The 18,787-nt window shown below is 39.8% G+C and overlaps 1 protein-coding gene across 1 annotated transcript in view; it reads left to right on the top strand.

The window, feature by feature from the left end:
- Positions 1-17,329, top strand: part of NME8 (NME/NM23 family member 8) — a 38,108-nt gene extending 20,779 nt beyond the window's left edge. The window contains exons 10-15 of the mRNA XM_067470178.1: positions 3,394-3,572; positions 6,348-6,492; positions 8,421-8,528; positions 11,963-12,114; positions 14,127-14,271; positions 17,080-17,329. Of these exons, the coding sequence (XP_067326279.1) occupies positions 3,394-3,572; positions 6,348-6,492; positions 8,421-8,528; positions 11,963-12,114; positions 14,127-14,271; positions 17,080-17,329 (979 nt within the window). The remainder of the gene's footprint in view (positions 1-3,393; positions 3,573-6,347; positions 6,493-8,420; positions 8,529-11,962; positions 12,115-14,126; positions 14,272-17,079) is intronic.
- The last annotated feature ends 1,458 nt before the right edge of the window (positions 17,330-18,787 follow it).

Here is an 18,787-nt window from a genome sequence, read left to right as displayed (position 1 = left end):
GGCCTTTCGTAGGAGCCTGAAAACATGGCTCTTCAAGTTGGCCTTCAACTGAAGTGCCATATCATTGGAAATGATGACCGGAATGGACTACGACTATGAAATCGACTATGACCCCAGGATATGACGAAGCAGATTTTTAGTATAAGTATATGTTATGTAGTAGTAGATTGTTGTGTACTGTCTTGATTTATTGTAAACGGTCTTTTCTATGTTGTTGTTCACCGCCACGAGTCGCCCTAGGGCTGAGAGTGGCGGTCAATAAGTGCAAGAAATAAATAAATAAATAAATAAATAAATAAAATAATGAGTAAAATATTATAAGAATGGCAATATAATAATAATAATAATAATAATAATAATAATAATAATGAGAAAATATTATAATAAGAATGACAATAATAATAATGAGAAAAATATTATTATAATAAGAATGACAATAATAATGAGAAAAATATTATAATAAGAAGAATGACATTGATAATAATAATAATAATAATAATAATAATAATAGAAGAAGAAGAAGAATGTCAACAATTTTGTTCCTGGTTTCATTGTGCGGTTCTTCCTTTGAAGGGAAATATATTAATTCTCAGTGTGTGTGTGTGTGTTTCCTTGTGTCTAGGTCCGCCTGCAGCAAACCTGTGAAACATTAGTTATTTATAATTTTTAAATTCCATGAGTTGTAATGGGCATACTCTAATTCTAATTATTTCAGTTCAACCATGTGTTTCTTCTACTTTGCTTCCAATGCACTCAATCGGGTGCATTGGGGGCATGTTTAACTTCACACATCAATTTTAGTGGATCTCACTTCAGCTAATATTGTGCCAAATTCAATATGTAGCTCACAGTAAAAGATACAGCCTGTTCCTAAAAGGAAAATACAGGATCAAATTCAGATTAGTAGAAGAGCAGAACTGCTAGATGGGGAAGTTTAAACCTTCTATCATCTGGTTTTATCTTTAAATGTTGCCCCCTTTCTAGAAAAAAATGGGATTTTGAAAAGAGAAAACCCCCTTCATTGGCATCAATGACACCCCTAGCCCTTTCTTCATGAAACTAGGATGATGAAGGTGAACTCTTAATTAACAGCTATGCTGGCTAAGAGGAGTTTGACCACCCTTGCTGGCACACTCTTGTTTTAATCTAAACTGGGGCCACAAAACCCAATTTTAGAGTGCTTTCTGAGCTTATACTTAACTCATGGTTGAGCACACAACGGTGCTTTTGCAGCCTGAAAGAAATTAAAAACAATTAAAAGTAGATGAAAGTTGATCATCTTTTTCTGTCATTTCCCACTGCCATTCTAGATTCTAAGAATGGCTAGTAAGCTCTATATTCACATTGATGAGCCCCAGTATTGCGATTTGCCAGCCTTTATGGTGAATCGGCAGGACAGTGGGGCAATCCCAGTACCACGCACCCTGCCTCACCCTCAGCAACGCTTCACCATCACATATGGGGAAGCATCAGTGCATGGCTTCCCCTCGCCCTGGCTCCGATGCTTCTTATAGAACATAGGAAGCTCATGTTCTGGGTGTGCCATCGTAGGATGCTTGTACCACAGTTGTGCTATGAAGCCCCACCAGAAGTGGTCATGCATCATGTGATGGGTGGTGTGGGGCTCAACAAATCAGCTGTTCTATTATGCTTGCAGCAATCTGTGTGATGAAGTCCTAATTTCCCATTCAATCACTGAATGGATTTATGGAAGACCATAGGGATATTACTCATCTTAGGCTGGATCCACACTGTGTTATATCCCAGGATCTGACCCAAGATTATCTGCTTTGTACTAGATTATATGAATCTACACTGCCAGATAATCTGAGATAAACAGATCATCTGGGATCAGATCCTGGGATATAGAGCAGTGTCGTTCCAGCCTTAGTTTTTGTGACCCCCCTTCCCGCAGCTTGGAAATAACTTTTCTTATCTTGCTACTGTCCCAGTATCTGGGTGGGGGCCACTAGGAGGTGCTAGAGAGAGGATAGTCCATTTTATGGGGGTGAAGGGTGGCTTGAAGAAGGAAAGCAATTTCCTCCATTTTTATGGTATTCTCCCCACCTATGTCCCTGTTGTGGAAACAACCCTCATTTATGAAATGAGAAGTGGGGAGGGGGAAATAACCAGCAAAAATGGGGGAAATGATTTTCCTCCTTCAACTCCCCCCTCCCCATAAAATGGACTATTCTTCTCTCTCCTGCACCCCCTAGTGGCCTCCACCCAGATAATGGAACAGTACCCTTTTCTTTTTAGAGCACATCTTCCACAAATTCTGAGGAATTCTGGGATTTATAGCCTCAACAATTGCATTTTATAACCTCTGTTCCCTCTTAGCACCTGTTTTTAGAGATCTGCAAGAGAAAATTATTTTACTAAAATTGGAGTAAATTAGCAAGTAGATTTTTGCAGATACAGGTTATTATTGTTGTTTGCATATAATGTATTATTATTTTTAAGTTTCCTTGTGTTATTTAAGCAATAGATTCCTCATGAAGTAGAGTTTATAGTACATCTTGTCACATCCCGGTTGGATTACTGCAACGCACTCTACGTGGGGTTGCCTTTGAAGACTGCTCGGAAACTTCAACTAGTCCAGCGAGAAGCAGCCAGATTGCTCACCGGAGTGGCGTACAGGGAGCACACCACCCCCCTGTTGCATCAGCTCCACTGGCTGCCGATCCAATTCCGAGCACAATTCAAAGTGCTGGTTTTGACCTACAAAACCCTATACGGTTCCGGCCCAGTGTATCTGTCCGAACGGATCTCCCTCTACATCCCACCTCGAAGTTTAAGATCTTCTGGGGAGGCCCTGCTCTCGACCCCGCCAGTGGCACAAGTGAGACTGGCGGGGACGAGGAGCAGGGCCTTCTCAGTGGTGGCCCCCCACCTGTGGAACTCACTCCCCGGGGAGATCAGATCGATGACTTCCCTTCTAGCGTTTAGGAAAAAACTAAAGACCTGGATGTGGGACCAAGCTTTTGGCCATGCTGACAACTGATTAAAGGACCTATCGATAGACAAGGACAATGGAATGGAATGGATATATGGACACTGATATATGGACTCTGACATGAGAGAGTTTTTATGATTTTATTAGGTATTGATGTTTTATTTTAATTGTTGAATTGTTATATTTTGTATTGTTTGTTGTGTGATTTGGGCATCTAATTGTGCCTCCTTTGTAAGCCGCCCTGAGTCCCCCCCGGGGTGAGAAGGGCGGGGTATAAGTAGATGAAATAAATAAATAAATAAATCTTCTTTGCCTCTGAAATGATGTCCCTGGTTGGTAAAAAATTAATTGCTTGACACTCACATCTATTTTATTTCATTTTACTATTTTACTAATAATTAAATATTAGTATGATTTTATTTTTTTTATTTTTTTAGCTTGAAAGGAGCCTTGGAAAATCGTGAGTTAGCAAATTTATGTGACATTCAAGACAGTGTGGAGGAAGCAAGTAGACAACTTGCCTTCTTTTTTCCTAATTTTGCTAAATCGAAGAAAGGCCCAGATGTTGAAAGAACATTGGCTTTGATTAGACCTGCCCTTTTAAGAGAAAGAAGAGGTTAGTGAAGAGCACCACATTTTCTCTTTGTATTTTTTTCCTTTAATGTTGTTAATAGATTTAACTAGAAATATGCCAGCTCAGAAGTGGGAATTGTGGATACTGCCAGATGCTGTTGGACCTCAAGTCCTAGTGTTCCTCACCATTGGCTATCCTGTAGCAGTGCTGTTGGAGATATAGTTCAGCAGTATCAGGAGGACCACACAAGTCCTCTCCCTATATTAGGATAATGCATTCTGGCACTGGTACTCTCTGATGAACTGTTGTGCTAGAGTAAACAGAAGACACTGTGCAAGGCTTCATAGAAGAGATTCTGGACAACAATTTCTCAGTTTCTTGGCCTTCTAGATAGTAGGAGTTGAAACACAAAACACTGAGAGGGTGACAGATATGGGGAGATTCCACTACTTCTTAGTTATAAGATTTTATAATAATGAAATTCCATAGGAACAGTTGAAGAAGGGGAGCACAAAGTTACCAGGATCTCAGGAGAGGTAATTAAATTGCTGTGCTACTTCCCGTCTCTTCCTCTTCTGTTGCTTGATGGAATGGTTGTTGGATGACAGTGAATAGAGAGGAAACACCAAGGGAATTGAGTGTGCTACTTTCCTTCTGATAAAATCTGAGTGATAATGGCAAATAGCATCCTTGATGTAGATATGGGAAATCTATGTTAGAGATAACAACAATCCAATTAATAAAGTAGATATCTTCTGTGTTGTCAAAGGTTTTCATGGCTGGAATTACTGGGTTTCTGTGAGTTCTTCCGGGCTGTATAACCATTGTAATGAAATAGCTAATTATAATGTATGCAGGCATGTAGCCGCGGGGGGGGGGGGGGGGGGCTTGAGGGGCTTCACCCCCCCCCCCCCCAAAATTCTCATGGTGGTTCGCGAAAAGGCCTTACTGGTGCATTATTTAAACTGTAATGTTTATTCATATCATGATCTGATCACCATACTCAATATATCCCATATGCATGGGGGTATTGGGGTAATGATACAAAAGGTTTGCTAGGGTAGACCCTCTTTCACTCAGACTCAGCCCCCCCCCCCGAAACTCAGACCCCCGAAATCCCCCCCTGAAAAAAACTCAGCCCCCCCCCCCTCGAATCGAAATCCTGGCTACGGGCCTCAATGTATGTCTTAAAATGTTTATTAATGTTATGATATAAGTGCAGGCCAGCTTATGTGTCGCCTAAGCTGAGGTGTTGCCATAGCGACGGAACCAGCTGTTAGAATGTATTCAAGTTAGAGAAGCCAAAGGGGCGGAGCTAACTGCCACTTGGCAGGGGCAGGCATTTTAAAAGTGTCAGTTTTTCTTTTAGTCAGTGGACAACAGTGGAAGTTGGGTTCTGCTGTGTGGAGAAACTGAACACAGGGGTTTAAGTCTTCAGCCTGTGTGTTTACAGAGTCATTGGACCTGTTTAAATTAGTAATTAGCTCGTGAGCTAAGGGGGAAAGAAACCCCAGTAGGAATCCATAACTTCAGTGGGGATAGCTGAAGGGAGAAAAGGGCAAGTCAGTGCCTTGAATTGTCAGTTAAGAAAGGAAAGATACTTTGCAGTGAAATAAGTTTAAAACCAGCCACACAGAGAGTTATATTGGAAACTGTTTAACTAAAGTCAACAGTAACAACATTTAAAGGAATACAGAATAACCATCAAACGTTGTACATCTGTGAATCCTTAAATAAATATTTCCTTGATCAGTTCTTTATAATTAAGACTCATGTCCATTTATTGAGAAGAAGATTTACCTCAGAAGAACACAGCTGAAGATATTGAAAGAAAGGATTCTGGTTGGGGTAATGAGTTCCTTCTTTTAAAAAGTGCCTCAAGTAAAAACATTTTAAAAGTCAAGCCTCAGCTACACGCACCACCACTACTTTAGTCTCTTCATTGCCCTAGCTCGCTCTATCTGTCTATCTATCTATCTATCTATCTATCTATCTAATTTGTTCATTGTATTTTAGAGCCATGTTCTAGAAGTATTATCTCCTGACATTTCGCCCACATCTGTAGCTGACATTCTCAGAGCTTGTGAAGTCATCACAACCTCTGAGGATGCTTGCCATATATGTGAGCAAAACATCAAGAGAGACTGCTTCTGAAACATGGCCATACAGCACAGAAAACTCATAGCAACTCAATAGATATCTTCTTTCTGGTATGGGGAGAGTATAAAGAGTCAATGCTTTTTTAATGGCAGTCTTTCCCTGGATAGACGCTTTGCCACCTTCCTTCCATGTTCTTGGTTTCAATAGCTTTCTATCCATATTATAAGTGAGTTGGGTGTGGACAACCAAGGGTGGACAAGAATCCCACCAAATATCCTTCATTGCTCCCATTGTTTCTTCACTCACCACTTCTGCAAGGGACAAATATGGTCTAGAGGTGCAAGAGCTGGCATTACTTTTTGCACTCAAACAGCCTTCCTCCTCCACCAGCCTTCTCTTCACCTTCGAGAAGACACATGGGCCATCACCAAACAACTGAAGGCAGGTGGAGCATGCTCCAAGTGTCTTGTGTCATTCCCACAGTCTCATGGGAAAGAAGCAGTCCATCAGACCTCTACAAAGAGAGTGATAGGCCATCACCATTATAGGATCCCTACCCCAGCAAGTTTACCTTTGAACATTTGCCTTTGATCCATTTGAATAATGGTGTAAGTTACAGTCCAGCAAAATCTAGAGAAGCCTCATTGCCCTTACAGTACCTAATGGTATGGTTTAGCATGGTACAATGCAGTGTTCTTTTTTATCATTTGCATGCAGACTCTATTCTGAAAAGGATTGCAGAAGATGGCTTTGAAATAGCAATGCAAAGGGAAATAGTCCTAACAGAAGATCAAGCACGCTTGTTTTACAAAGAGCATGAAAACGAAGATTATTTCCCAATTCTCCTGGAAGAAATGACCAGGTAATTCATTTTGCACAATGCAGCAACAATTCAGAAATCTACCCCAATAATGAGAATTAAACAGTACTCAGAAATATACAGTATATCTTTAATAAGAAATATATACACAAGGATGAGCACTTCGATCCATAAGATTGTTTCAGAGAGAGGACTTCTTAACCATCTCTATTGGCTCTCTATATGATCAGAGAATTATATAATTGTACAGTGTTAAAGTCAATTATTTAATGTGCTGAATCAAGTAATGTCTAAATTAGAAAGTCTTATAATAATAAATAATAAACTTTATTTGTATCCCGCCACCATCTCCCCGGAGGGACTTGGGGCAGCTCACGGGTTGCACTCAGTAATACCACACAATACACATACAACAAAACATAAAAGGTTAAATTAATATTGGCCCCATTACACATAAAACAATAATAAAACCTCTATCAATTTAAAATACAAAAAGACTCGAAAAGCTATAAAATAGTGGCAATAAGCAATATTAATCCTCCTAAAGTGGAACAGTAACTACTCACTAAGTTTACAAATATAGTGATTTATAATCCCTAAACATGGTCAAAAGCTTATGTAAAAACCCGATTAAACAAACAGACTGGTCAATAATTGAAGATTATATTGAAAACAGATATAAAGATTTGTAATTGGACTTAGCTTAAAACTAAGAAGTATAAAACTGGACTTATATAAATAAAGACAAAAAGAGACAATATCGGCAGACCTTTTTTTTTTCCTGACCTGGTTTTTTGATATTTTTACATTTTTACATTTTTTTTATTTTTTTCCCTTTTTTCCCCTCCTTATATTTCTATCTATAATTTCCTACTTTTCTATCTTCTTAAAAATATTTTCGGCTGTTTATGAAAAACCTGGAAGGTGGGGGCCACCCTAATCTCTTTGAGGAGGGCATTTCAAAGCCGGAGGGCCATCACCGAGAGGGCCCCCTCTCTCATCCCCAACAACCCCGGTGCCCCGGTGGTGCAGTGGGTTAAACCCCAGTGCCGGCAGGACTGAAGACAGACAGGTTGCAGGTTCAAATCAAGGGAGAGCGCGGATGAGCTCCCTCTACCAGCTCCAGCTCCTCATGCGGGGACATGAAAGAAGCCTCCCACAAGGATGATAAAACATCAAAAACATCCAGGCATCCCCTGGGTCAATTCTCTCACACCAGAAACAACTTGCAGTTTCTCAAGTCGCTCCTGACACGACAAAAACAAACCAAAAAAACCCAAAACAACCATACTTGAGATGGAGGTAGGACTGAGAGAAGGGCCTCTGGCAGATCCTAGTCCCTGCATCGATTCATAGAAAGAGATATGGTCTCCAAGATAGACTGGACCTGAAGTGTCCCTTCTACACTGACATATAAAATCCAAATTATCTGCTTAGAACTGGATTATATGGCAGTGCAGACTCAAGTAATCCAGTTCAGAACAGATCATGTGGATTATCTGCCTTGATATTCTGGATTAGAAGGGCCCCGAGTCCTGTAGTGAGGTTGATGGCATTAGCTGGATAAAGTGTAGAACTCAGTAAAGTCTGTTCCATTTTGAACAAATTTTATGAATGAGTTTTATAAATTAATACATCTAGTCCTATCTTTATCTTTCAATTTTTTTTAAAAAAAAGAAACCTATACATTGAATGAAAGTGTCTCAAACTATATTAGGAACTGAATATTTTGAAATTATTTTAGTAGGCAATTTCTTTCAGAGGTCATTGATGTTTTTACTCCTCTTAGTCATGTACAAAATCCTTCATTTGGAAATGCTGAACTCAGCTTTTTGGATGATTAATATCCTTAGAATTGATATGGAATGAACACATTTAATGTAGTTTACATTAAATATACATTAAAATAGTCACATTACTGGGAAATAGATGTGGTTATAACATTTTTTTAATCTACTCTCTTTCTATAGTGGGCCAACTCTTGCACTTGCTCTGGTACAAGAACATGCAATACAAAAATGGAGAGGCTTGCTGGGTCCAAAGATACTCGAAGAGGCAAAGGAGCAATGCCCAATGAGGTACGTGGATGAAATAACTGTGCAGGATAAATGAATGGATAAATGAAGTTATATATGTTTGCACTCCAAGCATGAAAATCATTATCATGTGACAATAGTGCCATCATCTGGACAGTACTTTTTTAGCACCTTGTAGCAGAATTTAGTGCTGTTACAAAATAAATAACTTCAAAAGTATACAAGTGAACATTTAACAAAGAGTTTGTTAAGTTGCATACAGCACCAGGAGGCATGCTATTAAATCTCCTTAAAATGAGACTCCCTTAAAATGCATCGCCAAAGGTCAGGGAAGGGGGAAATGTGGCCTGTTGGCAGCATGTGCCCCCATTACTTAGTAAAACAAAACTTAATGGAGTGTGTGTGTGTGTGTGTACATTTTTGCCATGTTTATAAGATGGAATTGAGTATAGAGACATACAGATGTGGCTAGATGTTTTGGCTACAAGATCTGCTGTTTAATTCTGACTTGCAATAGATATCATAGAATCATTGGTAGATGTTCTAATATTAAACTATAACTTCCAGTGAAATTTTAGTTCATCCTTATTAGTCTTCCTATGGATGTTATTAATAATCTTGAAATACTTACATTCACTCTAAATTCCAAAATATAGACAGAATCTGTTATATAATTTTTCCTCCAGATTTAACTGAAGCAAACTCCAGTGCAGGGTTCTAAAACTTTTTCAACCAAGGATCCCTTTTTGAAGCAAATATTTCTTGTGGAGCCACAAGAAATATTTATATATTATATTGCATCATATTTTATATATAAAGTAAACATAATGTTCACCAAATCTCTATACACCTATCAGGCCAAGGAGTGACCATAGAGGAAATAATTAGGAACATGAATAAAATAAAAATAGAAAAATATAATGAATTAGAAAAAAAAGATGATATTAAGATGGTATAGAACTCCTGAACAATTGGCTTATATGGTAAAAGGAAAAAAATTGAAGTGTTGGCATTGTAATAAAGAAAAAGGTACTTATTCACACATGTGGTGGGAGTGTTGTGAAATAAAAAAAATTCTGGCAAATGATACAAGGAAAAATTCAGGAGATATTCCAGATAAAAATTCAAATTAATAATGATTTGCTACTTTGGGGAGTGTTGGATCATCCGAGTATAATAACTAATTGCCAGGAGTTATTTAAGGTAACAATAAGAGCAGCCCATGCGGTGATTGCTAGAAGATGGAAAGTCAAATCGAAATGGATGTTGAATAATTGGAATGATTATATCTACGATGAAGTGCTGTTAGATATTATGGGAATTATGACTAAGCAAACACCAAGAATGGACAAAGAAAAGATCATTACAAATAGATGGAAGGTCTACTTCAACTGGGTGAAAAATGGAGGAGCCAATGATCACATCATAGAAAAAATCCAAAGACTACCAGTGGCTGGATCTGCAGAATTAGTAGAAATATAGTGTGGTTGAAGGGAGAGGGAGGGAGGGAGGGAGGGAGGGAGAGGGAGGGAGGGAAGGTGGAGATAATGTAATATACACCAGTGTAAATTAGCATAATGTCTTTATTATTTGTTGAATTACTCAGTATTTATATGTGTAACACTTGGAATTTGGCTTATTGATCTGTGTGTATAACATAATAAAATATCTTTTTTTAAAAAAGGAGTGACCATCACTCATAAAAACACTGAAAAACCCAGTGGAAGAGACTTTAAAAGCCCCAAAATCAAAAAGACGCTACAGTGCATACGCAAAAACAACTCCCCCAGCAAACAAAACACACAATAGCATATCCACACTCTCTTCCAGAATACAGCTTCCAGCATCCCCTAGACCAGGCCCTTTAGGAGAGGAGGATGATCCAAATGCACTGCTTCCAAGATGCAAGCTTTCTTCTCCTTGGATTTCTTTGAGATCATCCCAATCCCTGCATATTTCGTTTCCTATTCCTGAACTGCAACTCCCAGCAATCCTCCAGATAGATAGTTTAGATAGCAATAGATAGGTAGGTGGATTGATCAGGAGGACTGCAGGGAGTTGCAGTCCAAGAATAGGTAGAGTAAGAAGAAAAGGGGGAAAAGAGGAAGAGAAAGAAAAGAGAGGGAAGGAAGAGAAGAGGAAGAGAAGGAAGGAAGGAAGGAAGGAAGGAAGGAAGGAAGGAAGGAAGGAGAGAAAGAAGGAAAGAGAGAAAGAGGGAGGGAAGGTTGGCCACAGCAACACATGGTGGGTACAGCTAATGTGTGTGTGTGTGTGTGTGTGTGTGTGTGTGTTTATCAATATATCAGGCATGGGCAACCTTTTTGACCAATATAAACTTAACAGTATTTCAGTTGAAGACCCCAGGAGCTATCCAATCCAGCTCCCTTTTGCCATGCCCGAAAAGCAAAAAACTGAGCAGTGGGAGGTAGGGAAGCAAGCAATGGATCTGGGAGGTGAGAGAGGTGGGGGGGGGGGAAAGGCTTTGGGGGTGAGGGGGGAGGGGTGAGGAGCAGGAAATACAAGGGAAAGTTTAGAAGGGAAGGAGGAGGGGAGCGAGGAGGAGGGAAGTGCAGAGCCCCTCAGTATGCTTTGTGGAGCCCCAAGGGCTCCCCGGAGCACACTTTGAGAACTGCTGCTCCAGTGCTTTCTTCACTCATGAATCACACTCCCTCAAATTTGGCCATAGGATAAAAAGATTGACTTGGATTGACTATGTTGTTATCTCTCCTTCCCAATCACCTGGAGAAGTTTAAACATCATAATGTGGCACTTCCATTGGCACTGCAAAACAAATACACGACAAAAATCTACAGTGTTGGGATCCTCAAGCTGGCAAAGGATGAGAGATTAGAAAATAATGGGAAATACACATAAATCCACAATGGTCTTCACAGCGCATGCAGATATGAAACACATATAAATAATAATAATAATAATAATAATAATCTTTATTTATACCCTGCCACCATCTCCCCAAAGGGGACTCGGGGTGGCTTACATGAGGCCAAGCCCAGTAATACATTACAGCAAAATAATACAGAACAACAAAAAATAACAACACAATAAAATAAGTAAAACATAAGAGCAAAATAAAACAGTGCAAAATGACAAAGTGAAAAAATCAAACACAGTGGGCGAGCCAAATGTACGACATAAAATGATACAACTCTGGATGAGATAAGAATGAAAAAGGTATATTTGTACGGGTGGAGCACGTAGGGGACAAAACAATGGAGACAGGCCTACAAAAAGGAGGAGGGAGGTGCAATATGGGAGAAACAACAGGGAGTAAGTATACGGTCACTCTCCAAAGTCACATCAGAAGAGACAAGTTTTTAGATCCTTCTTGTATATACATGTGTGTGTGTGTATGTATTTAAAATTAGATTATCCACTGTAGAAGAGTTTGCCATTGCAATTTGTGAACGTGAAACAACCATACCATATATTAAATTTTCTAATTTATTTTCTCCTAGTTTACGTGCAGAATTTTCTATTGACACTGCGCCAATCAATCAGCTGCATGGCAGCACAACTCCTGACCAAGCAGCAAGGGAATTAGAATTCTTTTTCCCTGTGGAAAACACTTTAGCTGTCATTAAACCCACTGCTCTTGAGGAACATAAAGGTAAATGCCATAAGAAAGTTGTACACAATTATCTTCATAAATATTTATTTATTGTGTCAGAAGTGACAACAAACTACCACAAAAGAACGTGCAATAAAGCCCTTAATGTGTATCAGTGCTCTGTGGTTTGTGAAATCACTATCTGGACCTGAAATGGCTTCAGGATTTCCTATGTAATATTCTACACAGCCCCCGGTGGTGCAGTGGGTCAAAGCCCTGTGCCGGCAGGACTGAAGACCAACAGGTCGCAGGTTCGAATCCGGGGAGAGGCGGATGAGCTCCCTCTATCAGCTCCAGCTCCTCATGCGGGGACATGAGAGAAGCCTCCCACAAGGATGATAAAAACATCAAATCATCCAGGCGTCCCCTGGGCAACGTCCTTGCAGACGGCCAATTCTCTCACACCAGGAGTCACTCCTGACACGACAAAAAAAATCTACACAGCAATATTGATTTGAAACTGCATTAAATGATCAGTGTAGATGGGGTCTAGAGAACAAATGTTGGTTGGACACACGGAGCTACAAGAGGGAGGGAATGTGGGAAAGCCACTTAGACAGGCAAAATTACAATTCAATATCCTTTGGGGGAAAATCAGAACAAAAATGTGTGATATAAATGGCACTTCTGTCAAAAGCGTACCATAGAATCTCACTGGAGGAGCTTGAAAATGTGTAGAGAGAATGCAACTCTATGGCACAGTTATAGTCATACCAAAGTGGAAGTTTACTATAAAATTGCACTGGAGCATTCAGAAAATGCCTAGAAACGAGACCTCTGGCATTTCTTGGTCCTCCGAATAACCTGACAAAAGCATGTCATAGAACCGTATTTCTTTGGACACAGGTAGGTGAAATCTCGAGGATACTAAAACGCATGTTAAAGGGCTTGTATGTGGTGTAATGTGTACCAATTAAGAGGGCACTCTACCTTCCACGTAACACAGTTTGCTTGATATATTTCTGTTTTTATCCCTGACCCTTTGGCCCCCCCATTGGTGGGTGAATTTTGTTGGGCGAGTGGAGGCCGTGACAGACTTTGTATTTCCAGGTGCAAAGATTACTGCAGATGCAGACTGTGGCCAGGAAATCAGAATACGCTTACTTCTTGGGAGGAGAGCAATGTCCAATCTCAACAAAATAGTAAAGAGTAGAGACATCACACTGGCAACAATGATCCGCATAGTCAAAGCCATGGTATTCCCTGTAGTAACCTATGGATGTGAGAGCTGGACCTTAGGGAAGGCTGAGCGAAGGAAGAGAGATGCTTTTGAACTGTGGTGTTGGAGGAAAGTGCTGAGAATGCCTTGGACTGCGAGAAGATCCAACCAGTCCACCCTCCAGGAAATAAAGCCCGGCTGCTCATTGGAGGGAAGGATACTAGAGACAAAGTTGAAGTACTTTGGCCACATCATGAGGAGACAGGAAAGCCTAGAGAAGACAATTATGCTGGGGAAAGTGGAAGGCAAAAGGAAGAGGGGCCGACCAAGGGCAAGATGGATGGATGGCATCCTTGAAGTGACTGGACTGACCTTGAAGGAGCTGGGGGTGGTGACGGCCAACAGGGAGCTCTGGCGTGGGCTGGTCCATGAGGTCACGAAGAGTCGGAGACGACTGAACGAATGAACAACAACATTTACAAGAACAAAGTTTCCATTACACAAAGTTCAGCCTTCATACTGGAGCTTCACACCCAAGGTCTTCTCATGTTACTCTTAATGTTTATTGCTTATTTTTGTTAGGAGTTGTACTTTATTGTTTTGTATTATTTTTTGTTATTGCTTTTATTATTGATGTATTGTGGGCTCGGCCTCATGTAAGCCGCACTGAGTCCCTTGGGAGATGGTAGCGGGGTATAAATAAAGTATTATTATTATTATTATTATTATTATTATTATTATGTAGTTATCAATCATAATTTGTACTTTACAGTTTAAGAGCTAAAATATTTTGAATTTCTCAATCCTATATGCTTTTAAAATAATGTGACTTATTTCTACTTTTCCCTCCAAGATGAAATAATAAACAAAGTAAAAGAGGCCGGATTTATCATATCTGAAATGAAAGAAACACAGATAACACCTGAAATGGCAGCTCAGTTTTATAAAGCTCAAGAAGATCAACCTTTTTTTGATCAGCTTGTAGAATATATGTCAAAGTAAGTGTGTGGGGTTTTTTTTTTAATGCAATATGCTATAAGCGCATCCTTTCTAATTCTGAATTTAAGAAATAGGCTAAAAGTGCCTGGTACTTTCAAAATGTTTTTAAAAACCAACGCAATATATTATGATTAATTTTTGTTTAAAAAGTAAGTGAGGTCAGCACTCCGAAACTCAAAGTCAACGCCCACCAAACCCTTCCAGTATTTTCTGGTCATGGGAGTTCTGTGTGCCAACTTTGATTCAGTTCAATTGTTGGTGGAGTTCAGAATGCTCTTTGTAGGTGAACTATAAATCCCAGCAACTACAACTCCCAAATGACAAAATCACCCCCCACCCCCACCCCCACCAGTATTCTAATTTGGGTGTATCGGGTATTTGTGCTAAATTTGGTCCAGTGAATGAAAATACATCCTGCATATCAGATATTTACATGATGATTCATAACAGTAGCAAAATTACAGTTATAAAGCAGCAAAGAAAATAATGTTATGGTTGGGGGTCAACACAACAGGAAGAACTGTATTAAGGAGTCACAGCATTAAGAAGGTTGAGAACCACTGCCTTAGAATGACATGCAGTCATGGCCCCCAATTCCAAAGCTTCTGATGACCTTGCCCTTATCATATATGGTAGGTCTGTGCGATCAATGAAAAAAAGCTTCAATATTCATTATTAAATTAGGAGCGGTGGTGAATCATTTCTAAAGTGTTTCTAAAATATCGTAAGGGGTCCATATAATAACTATAATAATATAACAATTTTTTCAATACTTTTTCATTAAGTAATCATGTCAATGAGGAAACTTCAGTGGCTGCTTTCTCTCTCATTATTAGAACTATCGAGATGAAACTTGCTATAATTGTAGAACACATTTACCACTGTTATGCCGCCCCACCCCAAAAAAGTTTCAAGATGTTTCACTCATCCACTGACTTTTTAGAAATTTTTCTAAGTTTTTACAAATAACATTTTTTAAAAAAAGCCAAAATAGCTATCACCTTGAATGTCTCTATATGACACGCAGCACATATTATAGAATTTCAAATTAGGGATTTTCCTCCCAGTCTAGCACAGATTTACTATCAGTCCTCTTTGCGGATTCAATAATTTGTTGGAGCTCTAAGGTGTGTGCCTGGCTGCCACTATGGATGGACAATAGCTCTTCTCTACCTCATTGGGACTTTCTGTTGTGAGCAGAATTCTGGGAAGTGGAGTTTAGGGCAGGACAAAGGAGTCCTCACCTTCCCAAAATACATTTCCCAGAATTTCATCTCCCTCCCAGCTCTCTTGCCCTCCCAATGCAACAGGCAACCTGGTTTTCCTTAATTTAAAGAGGAATGGCCTCTTTGGCTTTGCACCACTGGTATGGTTTTCTGCTTGTGCTGAAAATGAAACTGACTTTGGGAGACTTATGAGGCTTACATAACTTTAACAAAAAGTCTGTGACTGTTTTGATTCTTAAGATTTTGCGTGGGTGCTCCTCGCGTTTCTTAATATTGCCTCATATGTACAGATCTTACAAAATAGATACGAAAAATGAATCACAAGTGAATGTTTGCACAGCCCTAATAAATAGATATTGAAAAGCATGATAGAATATTTATTTATTTATTTATTTTCTGTATTTGTATACCGCCTTTCTCAGCCCGTAGGCGACTCAAGGCGGCTAACAGGGCAAAAATCAATGCTTACAATGTCATAAATGCAATTAAAAACATAACATATAATAAAAACGAAACACATCAATAAAATATAATTTCATAGTGTCTCCTTCTTAAAAACGTTGTCTGGACTCATTGTCAGTTCCATTTTCCTGTGTCAGTTACTCTGCATTTGCAAACGCTTGTTCAAAAAGCCACATCTTGACTTTTTTCCGGAATGTTAAAAGGGAGATGGCTGATCTAATATCTATAGGGAGGACGTTCCACAGCCGAGGGGCCACCACCGAGAAGGCCCTGTCTCTCATCTCCGTCAAACATACTTGTGATGAAGGCGGTAACGACAGCAGGGTCTCCCCAGCTGATCTTAAGGTCCTAGATGGTTCATTAGGGGAGATGCATTCGGACATGTAAGTTGGGCCAGAACCGTTTAGGGCGTTATAGGCTGAAGTCAGCACTTTGAATTGTGCCCAGTAGCAAACTGGCAGCCAGTGAAACTCACGCAACAGAGGAGTTGTATGCTCCCTGAGCGCCGCTCCTGTTAGTAATCTGGCTGCCATTCGTTGGACCATTGGAAGCTTCCGGACAGTCTTCAAAGGCAGCCCCACATAGAGCACGTTGCAGTAGTCTATAGGGGATGTGACCAGAGCATGGACTACCATGGCCAAGAATCCCGTAGCACCCCATAGACTCCAGATGAATAGAAATGAATAGAAATATCCCTATGCACACAGGATACCATGAAAGATCAAGGAGGATCATTAAATATCAGTCCATCCCATTTCTCTGGAGAAGATCACCAGTCAGGACGATCAATACTATACCAAGCCCCAGTCTGAAAGCAGACTAAAGTAGGTCCAGATAAATTCTTTCTTCCAAGGATTCTTGAAGTTACCCCAAAACCTTTACATGATATCATGTAAAGATTGTTTAAACGAGGAAAAAAGATAGATGGAGGGTTCTTCAAAACAAGAAAGGAGTTAAGCTAATGCAATTACTTTCTTATGCCCCAATGATAGTTTGTCTATATCTCTGGTGTCTGCAGCATGCTATTAGCATAAGGCGCACACTCCAACAGACTCCCTCAGCATGTGATATTTAATAACAAATGCCACACAAATGATGTTGTATGCCTTGGTTTTCCAGTGGTCCATCCATGGTCATGATTCTCACCAAAGAAAATGCTGTAGAAGACTGGCGAAAATTAATGGGACCCACTGATCCAGAGAAGGCAAAAGAAACTAATCCGGATTCATTGAGGGCTCAGTTTGCAAAAGATATTCTGCGCAATGCTGTTCATGGATCATCAAATGAAGAACATGCTGCAAGAGCCATAAATTTTGTTTTTGGCGATGTTGATTTGGAGAGCTTGAAGCAGAAGTATGTTTATGTATAACAATCTTTCAAAAGATGGTTATTTTCAAGTAAAAAGAGTTCCCTGCGACACTGTGTGTTCCTAATAAATAGTGTTGCTTTTGGATTGTGCAAGTTAAGAATGCTATCACCATTCAACGAGTAATTGTGGAAATTTTTATCATGTAATTCAAGAAGGAAATAGCTTTCTCTAACGTAATATCATGTATCATCATCAGATTTTATGTACAAGAAAAATGTACATAACTGAAGATTTAGAGTCAAAGAGAGAGATGTGGCTCATGGGGTCCTTTCCAGTTTATAATATCTGCTATGTTTCTACAAGTGTCATTTAGGAGTGGAAAGAACGTTCACAATCATTCATTCACAAGTCAAAACAACAACACTGGGTTTCCTAACAGTCAGAAAATTCTATCAGGCAGAATAAAAGATTAGTATGAAGTTTGCACAATTTTCCTTTAATTATGTGATGTCCCAAAGCATTGCAGTGGAAATATTTTGCAGAGTTTGTGCAAAATTCCTGTTTTATGTGCACTCCCCTACACACTCAGATACATATTTTTCTCTGCAGAACAATTCCATCATTACATTTCAGAACATTTGACTATGAGGAGAATACTGTGGAGGAATGTTAGTTGTCTCTCTCAGCAGGGATAAAACTAACATAATAATTTGTTATTACATGTGAGGATGAAATGGGAGAAGTTTTACTAGTCCTTTTGGCACGATTTAGGAAATAATCTAAGAACAATATTCTAAGTTGGCACACTAAATCACATAATATATTATACGAACCTGAAACATATTGGTTATTCAAAACATAGTCATAACTCCTTGAGATCTTCACAATTTATTTATTATTTATTTGTCGTGTCAGGGCAACCAGTCAATTGTATTATATTTCTAACAGAACAAAACAAACAGACAAAATACAAAATTTGTGAGTTTGGTAGTTGATTAAATGCCCTTTGACCAGTAGCTGGCCATTTGGAGTGCTTCTGGTGTTGCTGCAAGAAGGTCCTCCATTGTGCATGTGGCAGGGCTCAGGGTGCATTGCAGCAGGTGGTCAGTGGTTTGCTCTTCTCCACACTCGCATGTCGTGGATTCCACTTTGTGGCCCCATTTCTTGAGGTTGGCTCTGCATCTCGTGGTGCCAGAGCGCAGTCTGTTCAGTGCCTTCCAAGTCGCCCAGTCTTCTGTGTGCCCAGGGGGGAGTCTCTCATTTGGTATCAGCCATTGGTTGAGGTTCTGGGTTTGAGCCTGCCACTTTTGGACTCTCGCTTGCTGAGGTGTTCCAGCGAGTATCTCTGTAGATCTTAGAAAACTATTTCTAGATTTAAGTCGTTGACGTGCTGGCTGATAGCCAAACAGGGGATGAGCTGGAGATGTCTCTGCCTTGGTCCTTTCACTATTGGCTGCTACTTCCCGGCGGATGTCAGGTGGTGCAATACCGGCTAAGCAGAGTAATTTCTCCAGTGGT

This window comes from Anolis sagrei, chromosome 6, assembly GCF_037176765.1.
Source record: "Anolis sagrei isolate rAnoSag1 chromosome 6, rAnoSag1.mat, whole genome shotgun sequence".
Taxonomy (NCBI): domain Eukaryota; kingdom Metazoa; phylum Chordata; class Lepidosauria; order Squamata; family Dactyloidae; genus Anolis; species Anolis sagrei.
Note: the sequence above shows the minus strand (reverse complement) of the source record. Positions and strands in the feature narration are given on the sequence as shown.